Below are 12,460 nucleotides of genomic sequence, written 5' to 3'. Positions count from 1 at the left end.
GACATGTGACCCCCAAGCTTTCACAGCTGAGATTGATCGTTGTTAGGTCGCGGTGTCAAGAGATATGGAGCTGTGGTGAAATGAGCAGAGGTCACCAATACTCCAGCTGATTGGTGGAGCAGGCTCAAGGTGCTGAATGACCTCCTTCTGCTCCGGATGTTGTTACTCAGCTGATGTTCGGGTAGGTAAAGAAGGCTCATATCCATCCAGACCGAACCCTCCCCCCCAACTCCCCCACCTCCCCCCTCCCCCCCCACCTCCCCCCGCCCTCCCCACCTCCCCCCACCCCCCCACCCCCCCACCCCCCCACCTCCCCGCCCTCCCCCTCCCCGCCCCCCCCACCTCCCCCACCCCCCACCTCCCCGCCCCCCCCACCTCCCCCCCCACCTCCCCCGCCCCCCCCACCTCCCCCGCCCCCCCCACCTCCCCCACCCACCCCCACCTCCCCCACCTCCCCCACCTCCCCCACCTCCCCCACCCCCATCAGTACATCCAGATGTTTCTGAAATGACTTCATAGTGTTTTACTGTCCTATCAGAAACTCCATTCCGCAAGTTAAAATTCTGACCAACTCTACAATTCCCCACACATTGGCTACTTGATCTCAGCCGTATTGTTAGTGAGAGAGTTTCCACATTACGCAGGGAGGACTCACTGGGTTAGATATGAAGATGAAAGATGACCCATGCTGCAATAGCAGCTGGTTATTGGTTACTGATAGAATCATACAGTGCAGAAGGAGGCCATTCGGCCCACTGAGTCTGCACCGACCACAATCCCATCCCGCCCCTATCCCTGTAGCCCCACATATTTACCCTAGCTGGACCCCCTGACACTAAGAGGCAATTTAGCATGGCCAATCCACCTAACCGGAGCACCCGGAGGAAACCCACACAGACACGGGGAGAATGTGCAAACTCCACACAGACAGTGACCCGAGGCCGGGAATCGAACCCGGGTCCCTGGCGCTGTGAGGCAGCAGCGCTAACCCACTGTGCCATCGTGTCGCTTTTGAACTTGAGGGAAGGAATCTCCCATGTGACAAGAAAATCAAAAGGTAAACAGTGCCGAGCCAATCATGGTCTTCGACAGAAGGTCAACAGGTTAAAAACAACGATAGTCTTCATTGAGAACTCAACAGGTTATCTTCATTAGAGAGGTCAGGGGTGAGCAGACGAGACAAGAGGAACTCTACATTAGATAAGGGCAGAGCCTGGTTGAGCAATAAACCAACGTTTTCTGTTTCCCTTCATGCACGGAGTGAAGCCACTTAGAGACGGTGTGGAAAAAGTCAATGAACAATAATCATGGAATCACCACCTCCAGAGGGAAAGAGGAAGGAACGTTGTAAATGAGAGATGGACAGTTTGCTGAAGTATAAAGCAGGAGCCTGTGTTTAGACTGTGATTTATGATTGTGATTATGCTCAGGATGTATGTCTCACTGAGATGCCTGTTCTCTCGTTCCGGCAGGGGTTCTCTTCCTACAGTATGGCGATGAAACCAGACGCGTCCACGTTACTCATGAAATCAGTAGCCTGGACACCCTGTACGCTCTGATTGCCCACATGTTCCCTCAGAAACTCACCATCGGAATGCTAAAGTCACCTAACACTGCAATCCTCATCAAGGATGAGACAAGAAATGTATTTTACGAACTGGAAGATGTAAGGTACAAGGATCCAGTTGCTCAGAAGTAATGTCTTGTCTGATAACTGCAGAGATTTATCAAATGCTTAGCAATTTTTGAAAAAAGGTTTAACCTGTTCCATCAGAGCCAGTCTACCTGTGCTCAGGTAATCCAGTGACCCAAAGGACAACAAACATCACCACAAATGACATCTAAATCGTCAGGACTGACTATCCAATGAGTAAACAAGGAAGCTTGGTGCAGAATGAATGTTCTGTCACTGGATACCTGAGTCTATCTCACTGTTACAGGACAACAAAAGCAACGCACACTTAAATAGCCTTTAACATAGGAAAATTTGATTTGATTTATTATTGTCACATGTATAAGTATACAGCGAAAAGTATTGTTTCTTGTGCGCTAAACAAAGCATACTGTACATAGAGAAGGAAAGGAGAGAGTGCAGAATGTAGTGTTACAGTCATGGCTAGGGTGTAGAGAAAGATCAACTTAATGCAAGGTAAGTCCATTCAAAAGTCTGACGGCAGCAGGGAAGAAGCTGTTCTTGAGTCGGTTGGTATGTGACCTCAGACTTTTGCATCTTTTTCCTGACGGAAGAAGGTGGAAGAGGGAATGTCCGGAGTGCGCGCGGGGTCCTTAATTATGCTGGCTGCTTTGCTGAGGCAGCGGGAAGTGTAGACAGAGTCAATGGATGGGAGGCTGGTTTGCGTGATGGATTGGGCTACATTCACGGCCTTTTGTAGTTCCTTGCGGTCTTGGGCAGAACAGGAGCCATACCAAGCTGTGCTACAACCAGAAAGAATGCTTTCTATGGTGCATCTGTAAAAGTTGCTGAGAGTCGTAGCGGACATGCCAAATTTCCTTAGTCTTCTGAGAAAGTAGAGGTCTTTGGTGGGCTTTTTTAACTGTCGTGTTGGAGTGTCCCAGGATTCTTCAGATAGGGATCATGGGTGAGGAATTTGTTCTGTGGGAAGAGTGGAGAAATGGATTGTTTCCTTACAGCAGAGAAGAATAAAGAGAGATTTAATATGATTCAAGTTAATGAAGCGCTCCACCCTGACAGAGTAGAGAGCTGTTTTCCATGGTTTGGTGACTGCAGGACACAGGATTAGGATTAGTGTCAAAAGAACAAACATGGAGGGGAGATGAAAAGATCTTTCTTTTTAGAAATTGAATTGTTTTGACCTGAATAAGCAGGAACGCAGGGTCGTTTGAGACCTCAAGGGTGGTCACCCCTGCCTTTCTTTGAGCCACTCCAGGACCAGGCAAGTGTCCCATGGTCAGGGTTACGAGTTGTGGCCAAAGGATAACCAGCACATTTTTGGTGGTGGTGATGCAAGAGCAGGCACCTCAATGGACACCAGCTGCTTACAGAGGGTCCTTGCGGAAGAGAACTCGGGTTTCCTTTAAGCTGCTCAGAGGGAGGTATCGGGAAACCACCTGATGTTTCCATTCCCTTAGTCATATTGAAAATGGGAGGCTCTTACCAGCAATTGAAGAGGGAGGTGCCAGACTGGACGGTGTGGAGAAATGGTCAGGGGACTTGCCCTCGGGCTGATCAGTGTTGCCACAACACTGCCTGAAAGGGCAGTGGAAACACATTCAAACTTTCAAAAGGGATTTGGATGAAAAAATTGACAAGGGAAAATATGGAGGGCTATGGGGAAGGAGTGGGCGGGGCCAACTGGGCAGCTCTTTCAAAGAGCAGGCAGGGATGTGATAGGCTGAAGGGCCATTCCAAGATTGCACTGATTGTTTCCATGAGTGTGATTCTCAGAAGGCCGTGAGCTGAAACCATTGCAAAACTGTTTGAGTGACTCAACCTTTACAATCAGGAACTGGCTATGAAGGAGGGGCTGGGGGCAATGGGAGGGCCATGTCCTTAGGTTCCAGTCATATCCACATTAGATCAAATCTTCCTTTTGTTAGATTGGATTTGCTCTGACTCTTAATACACGGGGGTCAAATCACAGATCTGAGCAACATGAGCTCCAACAACTCAATGTACTTTACAGTGACTCGCAGGAATACAGTTCTGTTCCCACCACTGAACACTTCATTCAGCCCCTTCTAGTAACCAGTTAGAATCCACACTTTGCAGAATCTGAAGTCTATATTTATTCATTACAAGTAGGCTTACATGAACACTGCAATGAAGTTACTGTGAAAATCCCCGAGTCACCACACTCCGGCGCCTGTTCGGGTAACACTGAGGGAGAATTTAGCACGGCCAATGTACCCTAACCAGCACGTCTTTCGGACTGTGGGAGGAAACCAGAGCGCCCGGAGGAAACCCACACAGACATGGGGAGAATGTGCAGACTGCACCACCGTGCCGCCCATCTGTTCCGCCAGTTGGAGCAAGGATGAAATACCAGGAAACTTAAGTAACAAATGGACATAAACAAACTGCCTGGAATGATCCCATTTTTGCTCCTCAATATCTCACCACTTATTTCTTCTCTTCCAGGGATATCCAAGATCGAAGTATAATAAAAATTTTCAGGAAAGATCCCATCTATGCACCGTATCCCGCTTCCCATATCACAAATGGAGATCTGAGGGTAAGACATCAGAAAATCTTTAGAACCTTCGGGCAATCTCTTGCATAAACATATTGAAAAGCCAAGGATGGGTAAAGGCCATTTGGTCCATTGAATCCTATCCCCAAGTATCATCATTCTTCCATCACATGATCAGATTGTCTTTTGAAAACCCTATCGCCCAGTCATTTACCAAAAAGCAAACTAAGAATTCCATGATGACTGAGAACAGGTTATCTTTAAGATGTAAAGAAATGATGTGAGAAGGGAGATTGGTACCGTCAACGGAAGCAAAACAAGCTAATGAATAGAAGTTGATTACTAATGAGATGCTAGAGAGGTGAATACTGATGATGGCCCACTCACTGCCATCCTACAATAACACTTCAGCTAATAGTCACTGAGAGCCACATCTCTATCTTCGGGATCTGACAGGAAAGGTTACCATTTGCATCTGGAAGTGCTGATAATTACTGCAGAGCGATAATCAAGTTTCTGCTCTCAGGAAAAGGCTTCTGGATTCCTGAGGCAATCTCAATGCGAGTAAATCTGGCTCAGAGAGATGATGCTTGTTATCCAATACTCACTTCCGCTGGTTCCCCTTCTCCCCATGTTTTCCCCATGGTGCACACTAGATTGCACCTCCTTTACATTGCCCATGAGTGGTGAACTGGTTATTGAACTGAATCAATAATCCAGAGATTGGCTTCCAAGTCCGGATTATCAGCCACGGCAGAGCAGACTCGATGGGCCACGTGGCCTAATTCTGCTCCTATGTCTGATGGTCTCATGGTCTTATGGAGAGACGTGGGATTTCCCACTTTGACAGGCAGCCACTGAGATGGGACCTTGGAAATGTCCATGGGGAATTAACCAACACAGGATCAATACATTGGAAACTTTCAATTCACACGCTTTCACAGACTCAAAAGGACTATTGCCCAGAAAATTCTTTAACAAATAAGAGTGTTCCCCACATGGATTTCCGGTTGAGGTAATTCCCCCCCTGAGTTTGTTTAAAAAGTTGTTGAATTCCATCATGTGTGAAGAGTTGAGTCTTTCCAATTGGATGATAATGGACAGTTGGTCTTCGTCCCTCATCCATACCGATCTTCTGAATATTTTGGGCTGTCTTCGGGCCAATGGTTATCACATACCAGACTTTTGCTGGGCACTGGTTTGGCGCCTGGTCTAATAATCAATGTTTCTTTCCATTAAACAGAGGGAGATGGTTTACACGTCTCGGGAATCTTCACCCACTCGTCGTCTCAGCAATGTCACCTCTGGCTCTCCCCATTTGGTGTCAGGCTCCCCAACGTCTGGGCTGCAATCCTCCTCCCCTTCCCGTTCCCGGATGTCGTACAGTGGCGGGAGACCACCTTCCTACACCGGGAGCCCAGTTCACCACTCCGAACGGCTGGGTGGCATGCCCTCCTCCCAGCCCATCTCGCCGAGCCCCAGCGCCATCTTGGAGCGGAGGGATGTGAAACCAGACGAGGACATGAGCAACAAGAACGTGGTGCTGATGAAAAACGAAGGCTTGTACGCGGACCCGTACAACATGATGCATGATGGGAGGCTAAGTATTGCCTCCACGCAGTCACTGGCAGGAATGCAGGATCCTTTCTCTTACCCAGGCGGTCTTTATCGACGTGGCTCCATGAGATCGCTCAGCACATATTCCGCTGCAGGACTGCAGGGCGACCTGGAGGATGCTTTCTACAAGCCCAGCCCCCAGATTTATAGCGACAGTTACGGCACTGGGCTGGGCTACAGAATGCCTCCCTCCTCCCCTCAAAAAATCCCCGACAGCAGAATGGTGGACATCCAACAAGGGCAGAGCCCACACAGTCCTTACTCGGGACCACCCAGCAGGTCCTCTCCGGTACGGCAGTCGTTCCGGAAAGATCCAGGAACCGCAGTGGTCATTGAGACCACTGTGACAAAATCCAGGAATGTCAATCCTGCCGCCGCGACAGAAGTTCTTCCAGAACCGAGTGAGAGGACGGGGGTGACGGAGAGACCAACATCTGGGTACAACTCCCCACTGGCTGTCAATGACCCAGAAACAAGGTAAAGCAACGTACAACTTTCTCCAGTGCAGCAATTTCAAACTATTGTCCTTATTTAGTTCTATTTTGGTCAACTGGTGACCTGGAGATTATTGAGGTCAAATCCCAGCATGAACTGTGTAACTGAAGCCAATAAACTTGTTAATTCATGGCTTTGTACCACAAGCAAATAAAGTGACCTTGATTCGCTACAGTGAGTACCATTGAGCTGATGCCTTGTGCAACTTGCCACTGTTTCTTCAACAACACCTTACAAACCTCTGACCAGTACCATCTAGAAGGACAAGGGCAGCAGACACCTGGGAACGCCACCACCTGCAAGTTCCCCTCCAAGTCACTCCCCATCCTGACTTGGAAATATATCGCCGTTCCTTCACTGTCACTGTGACAGGTACACAGTGATAGGTAGCACCTTCCCACACAGCTGCTGCGGTTCAAGAAGGCAGCTCACCACTCTCTCCTCTCAATACGGATGCTGATATATGCTTGAATCCAGATGGCTTGTGACTTGGAGAGTAACTTGGAGATGGTGGCATTTCTATGGGCGGGATTTTATGGCCTCGCTCAACCTGAGACCGGAAAATCCTGTCCGAGGTCAACGAACATTCCCATTGTACGCCCCTCGCCCGCTCCAATTCCCGTGACAAGCGGAGTGGTAGAATTCAGGCTTATGTGTCCACTGCCCTTGTCTGTCTGGTTGGTGGAGGTATATTTGGGAGGTTACAACAGAATCATAGAATCCCTACAGTGCAGAAGGAGGCCATTCGGCCCATTGAGTCTGCACCGACCATAATCCCACCCAGGCCCAATCCCCATAACCCCATGCATTTACCCTAGCCAGTCCCCCTGACATTAAGGGCCAATTTAGCATTGCCAATCCACCTAACCCGCACATCTTTGGACTATGGGAGGAAACCCATGCACACACGGGGAGAATGTGCCAACTCCACACAGACAGTGACCCAAGCCGGGAATCGAATCCAGGTCCCTGGCGCTGTGAGACAGCAGTGCTAACCACTGTACCCCTGGTATCAGGGAGGTGCTGCCAATGAAACTGTGGCTAGTTGCCAGAGTGTAAGCTGTATGTGGGACGCATTCAGAATCGTGGAGAGTAGTTGGCAGGTTGCATCGCTATGGTAATCTCATGTCAATGAAATGCACAATCTCACAGTCATGTGACCCAAGAATGAAGGTGAGGATTAGTAAAACACTTGAGTATCTTTTGATTCAATCTTCGGAGAGAAAGCTCTGTGTAAATATTCACAGGAGCCTTGGATGGTACATACGTTAAACACAGTATCCCAATAGTGTGGGGAAGTAGATGTTAATATCATCATAGAGGCAGCAGGAAAACTTTCTTACGTGACTACTAGCTCCAGAAGAATGTGTTTTATAATGACATTGCCATATGGGGGAACGCAAATCTTCCCAGTAACATCACACAACTGTACAGGTCTCTCCTGAGCATCTCCAGCATGGAATCTGAGAGGAATTCTTTATTTTTAATATGTATTTGCTCATTTGTAGGATGTGGATATCATTGGCAAGGCAGGTAGTCCTTGTCCATCACTAATTGCCCTTGGAAAGGTGGTGGTGAGCCGCCTGCTTAAATCTTAAGTCCATGTGGTGTATGTACACCCACAGTGCTGTTAGGCAGGGAGTTCCCGGATTTTGACCCAGTGACAGTGAAGGAACGGCCATATGTTTCCAATTCAGGATGGTGAATTGCTTGGGGGGGTGGGGGGGAATCTCCAGGTGGTGGTGTTCCCATATGTCTGCTGCTCTTGTCCTTCTAGAATCACCCAGTGATTCTAGCTGGGTTTGAAGAAGCCTTACGAGTCCTTGGGTGGCAGGTGGTACACGCTGGTACCAGGCTGGGTGTGCCAGTGGTGAAGAAGATGAGTCTGATAAATGGCGTGCTGATGAAGTGGGCTACTTTTTCCTGGATGGTGCTGAACTTCTTGAGTGTTCTTGGGTATTCTGCCACACTCCTGACTTGCAGCTGGTGGGCAGTATCTGAGGGAGTCAGGAGTTGAGTCATTGCTGTAGAATTTCCTGTTTGTGTAGCCACAGTGTTCATGGGTGGGATTTTACTCGAGTGAGACCGGAAACTCCCGCCTGAGGTTAGCGGAGATTTCAGTTGTCGGATCCTCGCCCGCTCCGATTCCGTGGCGGGCGAGGTGATAGAGTTCCAGCCTATGTGTCAGAACGCTCTCAATGTGTCCTGTCAGGCTGTTGTGGCACCACTTGACCTGCTTTACTATTACCCATTCAAACAGACCAAGACATTAATGGACCCAGTGCCCAAAGGGCTCGATGTGACTGAGAGACTTTGGCCACTTTACAAGCACAGAGGCCAGATTGGTTGAGATGTCATTCTCAACATCTCCTCCTCTTCCCCCTTTGACTCCCCTCTCGACCCCCATTGGTGTTTCGAGAAGGATTCAGTCCAGAGTCACGAGTAGGTTCAGATTAATCACCATCTCGGTGGAGACCTGAAACGTTTGATTCACTTGGAAAAGCAAGTTCAGCAGCATTAATTTCCATTAGTGATTACAGTGACAACGTGGAATTAAAGATAGATTCTTGCACTGTGCAGTGTGCTGTCTCCCTGGATGCTTAGTATTCAAGGAGCCGGCAGTAATAACAGTGACTAAAAGAGGAAGCTTCCTGCAGTGTGGGTTTGTTTAATTTTCCGCACTCTCATTTCACTATTTACATCTGAATTTATTTTGAGGCCAACTCACAGTGCCAGGAACACAGATTCGATTCCAGCCTCGGGTCACTGTCTGTGCGGAGTCTGCACGTTCTCCCCGCATCTGCGTGAGTTTCCTCCGGTTTCCTCTCACACTCCAAAGATCTGAAGGTTAGGTGGATTGGCCGTGTTAAATTGCCCATTAGTGTCCCAGGATATGTAGTTCAGAGGGGATTAAATGTGTGAGGTTACGGGAATAGGACTGGGACTCTGTCGGAATGTCTGTACGGACTCGTTGGGCCAACTGGCCTCCTTCTGCACTGTAGTGATTCTATGAAACTGTTCTATTGTCTTTGCCGTGCCTTCAATATTTAACTGTTCCAGCGATTCACTTGTTCAATTCTTGCTGCCTCTTCACCCCTCGCTTACTCAGCCTGTCACTCTTTCGTTCCATTTCTGTCGCTCTGTCACTCACGGTCTGTCTGTCCCACTCACACCAACTCTCTCTCAACTGTGGCTCTGCATCTCTCTCCAGTTCCCTCAGTGATTGATTCTGTCTCTTGCTTAATCCCTCTTTCTCTGTCATTCTTACTCAGTTGCTCTCTCGTTCTGCCCATCTGTCTTACTCAATTTCTCATTTTCAATCTCTCTCTGTTCCTCTCCCTCAATTTGTCTCTCACTCAGTTGCTTTACTGAACTTGGATTCTCTGTCTCACTTACACCTGGATTTTCACCAAGCCAGGGTGAGTGGAGAACCCTTTAAAAATAGTGGTCAGACTCGATTCCGTAATTCCCGACTCATTCCCAGAGTTTCTGATTTTTTTTGGAGGGCCTTTTTAAGGGTGTGGGTTAGTTCAGTTCACAAGGCCACACCCTGCATTCCTGACCTGGCCATTGCAGAGGTAGGCATGTCCTAGCCCTCTGGTAATTTCAGGGGTCATGGTTCTTAGCCTCAGGGAGGTCGTGAACCATAGTCTGCATGAGGGTGTAATGACTTCAATCAGGCCATTGAGGTTGGCCTATTGGAATACAAATTCCCTGACTAAGGAGTCGATTGATGGGCCAATCAGGGAGTCTTTTCCTTGTGTTTAACTGGGAGCGTCAGTTCCTCTGGCATTCCCGAAGGTCGACTGCTGACTGATAGCATAGAATCATAGAGGTTACAGCATGGAAACAGGCCCTTCGGCCCAACTCATCCATGCCGCCCTTTTTTTTTAAACCCCTAAGCTAGTCCCAATTGGTGGCATTTGGCCCATATCCCTCCCTCCCATCTTACCCATGTAACTGTCTAAACGCTTTTTAAAAGACAAAATTGTACCCGCCTCTACTACTACCTCTGGCAGCTTGTTCCAGACACTCACCACCCTCTGTGTGAAAAAATTGTCCCTCTGGACCCTTTTGTATCTCTCCCCTTAAACCTATGTCCTCTCGTTTTAGACTCCCCTACCTTTGGGAAAAGATATTGACTATCTCGCTGATCTATGCCCCTCATTATTTTATAGACCTTTATAAGATCACCTCTCAGCCTTCTACGCTCCAGAGAAACAAGTCCCAGTCTATCCATCCTCTCCTTATAACTCAAACCATCAAGTCCTGGTAGCATCCTAGTAAATCTTTTCTGCACTCTTTCTAGTTTAATAATACCCTTTCTATAATAGGGATAGGGTGACCAGAACTGTACACAGTATTCCAAGTGTGGCCTTACCAATGTCGTGTACAACTTCAACAAGACGTCCCAACTCCTGTATTCAATATTCTGACCAATGAAACCAAGCATGCTGAATGCCTTCTTCACCACTCTGTCCACCTGTGACTCCACTTTCAAGGAGCTATGAACCTGTACCCCTAGATCTCTTTGTTCTGTAATTCTCCCCAGCTCCCTACCATTAACTGAGTAAGTCCTGCCCTGGTTCAATCTATCAAAATGCATCACCTCGCATTTGTCTAAATTAAACTCCGTCTGCCCGTTCATCAGCCCACTGGCCCAATTGATCAAGATCCCATTGCAATCCGAGATAACCTTCTTCACTGTCCACTATGCCACCAATCTTGGTGTCATCTGCAAACTTACTAACTATGCCTCCTAAATTCTCATCCAAATCATTAATATAAATAACAAATAACAGTGGACTCAGCACTCTGTACTGCATTTGGAATTTTAAATAAAGGGATTTTGGTGAAGGGACTTCTGCCTCTGAGACTTATTACAGAGGGAGCCTTGGAAAGAGAAGTTTAGAAAAGCTCTCCTCATTCCCCCCTTAGGTCACCCCCCCACACTTACTCCTTTGGCCCCTCATGTCCCCCATGCCTGAGGGACCACAGAGGGTATTGGGGGGGCATGGGATAGCATAGATGAGGCATGGGGTGTACGTGGGGGGGGGGGGGGGTGATAGAGGGTGAGGATTGGAGGGTCTTTCTGTTTACATTAAAGCTGGCACTAAGCCCCAGAGCGCTGAGGTGGGCCTTTTAAACAACTCACCCTGTGGACATACTGCAGATACTGGAATTGGAAACAAAAACAGAAAATGCTGGAGAAACTCAGCAGGTCTGACAGCATCCGTGGGGAGAGAATAAAGCCAATGTTTCAAGTCTGGATGAACTTTCGTCAGAGCTATAACTTTGCTCCAACAAAGGGTCATCCAGACTCGAAACGTTGACTCTATTCTCTCCCCAAAGATGCTGACAAGGTGAAGGAAACCTTGTAGAGATGGAGAACCATCGATTGAAAATCACCTGTTCCTCCCAAACACAAGCCACACAGCGTGCTTCAGACCATTCACATATCACATCCCAAAACGTGTTACTGAATCAATGCTGTTTCCAGTCTGTTCCCAGAGCCTGTCCCATTTCTCTCACTGAAATAATACAGAAAGGTGCGGGGATGATGCCCGATATCTTCCCACTCCCAGTGCCATTTTCCGGTGGTGGGAAATCTGGCAGACAGGAGCCCGGTTCAGGAGCCAATCTAAGGCTGCTTCTGCCATTTTGTCCTTGTTGGAGGGGCCCCTTGTCACGCTGGTAGAACATCCAATGAAACCTGACAGTTTCCCAGTGGGATACGAGGGAGAGACCCTCCTTCTCGGGCACTCCACAGCCTCCAAGCTGCTCCCACGGCAACGGCATCACCTGTTCTTTGTGACTAGCCACTCCTTGAGCAATGGCCCCTACCCCCTGGACAATGGCCCCCACCCCCTCAGCAGTGGCCCCCACTCCTTCAGCAATGGCTCCCCACTCCTTCAGCAATGGCTCCCCACTCCCTCAGCCATGGCCCCCATTCCCTCAGCAATGGCCCCCACTCCCTCAGAATGGCCCCCACCCCCTCAGCAATGGCCCCGCCCCCTCAGCAATGGCCCCTCCCCCTCAGCAATGGCCCCACCCCCTCAGCAATGGCCCCACCCCCTCAACAATGGCCCACCCCCTCAGCAATGGCCCCGCCCCCTCAGCAATGGCACCCACCCCCTCAGCAATGGCCCCCACCCCCTCAGCAGTGGCCTCCACCC

The 12,460-nt window shown here is 48.9% G+C and overlaps 1 protein-coding gene across 1 annotated transcript in view; it reads left to right on the top strand.

Moving 5' to 3' along the window:
- srcin1a (SRC kinase signaling inhibitor 1a) overlaps nucleotides 1-12,460 on the top strand; it is a gene marked incomplete at its 3' end in the record, with an annotated part of 173,313 nt that overhangs the window by 139,418 nt on the left and 21,435 nt on the right. Inside the window, exons 4-6 of the mRNA XM_078205274.1 lie at nucleotides 1,473-1,671; nucleotides 4,121-4,214; nucleotides 5,416-6,266. Coding sequence (XP_078061400.1) covers nucleotides 1,473-1,671; nucleotides 4,121-4,214; nucleotides 5,416-6,266 — 1,144 coding nt within the window. The remainder of the gene's footprint in view (nucleotides 1-1,472; nucleotides 1,672-4,120; nucleotides 4,215-5,415; nucleotides 6,267-12,460) is intronic.

The sequence above is a fragment of the Mustelus asterias genome, unplaced genomic scaffold (assembly GCF_964213995.1).
Source record: "Mustelus asterias unplaced genomic scaffold, sMusAst1.hap1.1 HAP1_SCAFFOLD_647, whole genome shotgun sequence".
Lineage (NCBI taxonomy): Eukaryota > Metazoa > Chordata > Chondrichthyes > Carcharhiniformes > Triakidae > Mustelus > Mustelus asterias.
Note: the sequence above shows the minus strand (reverse complement) of the source record. Positions and strands in the feature narration are given on the sequence as shown.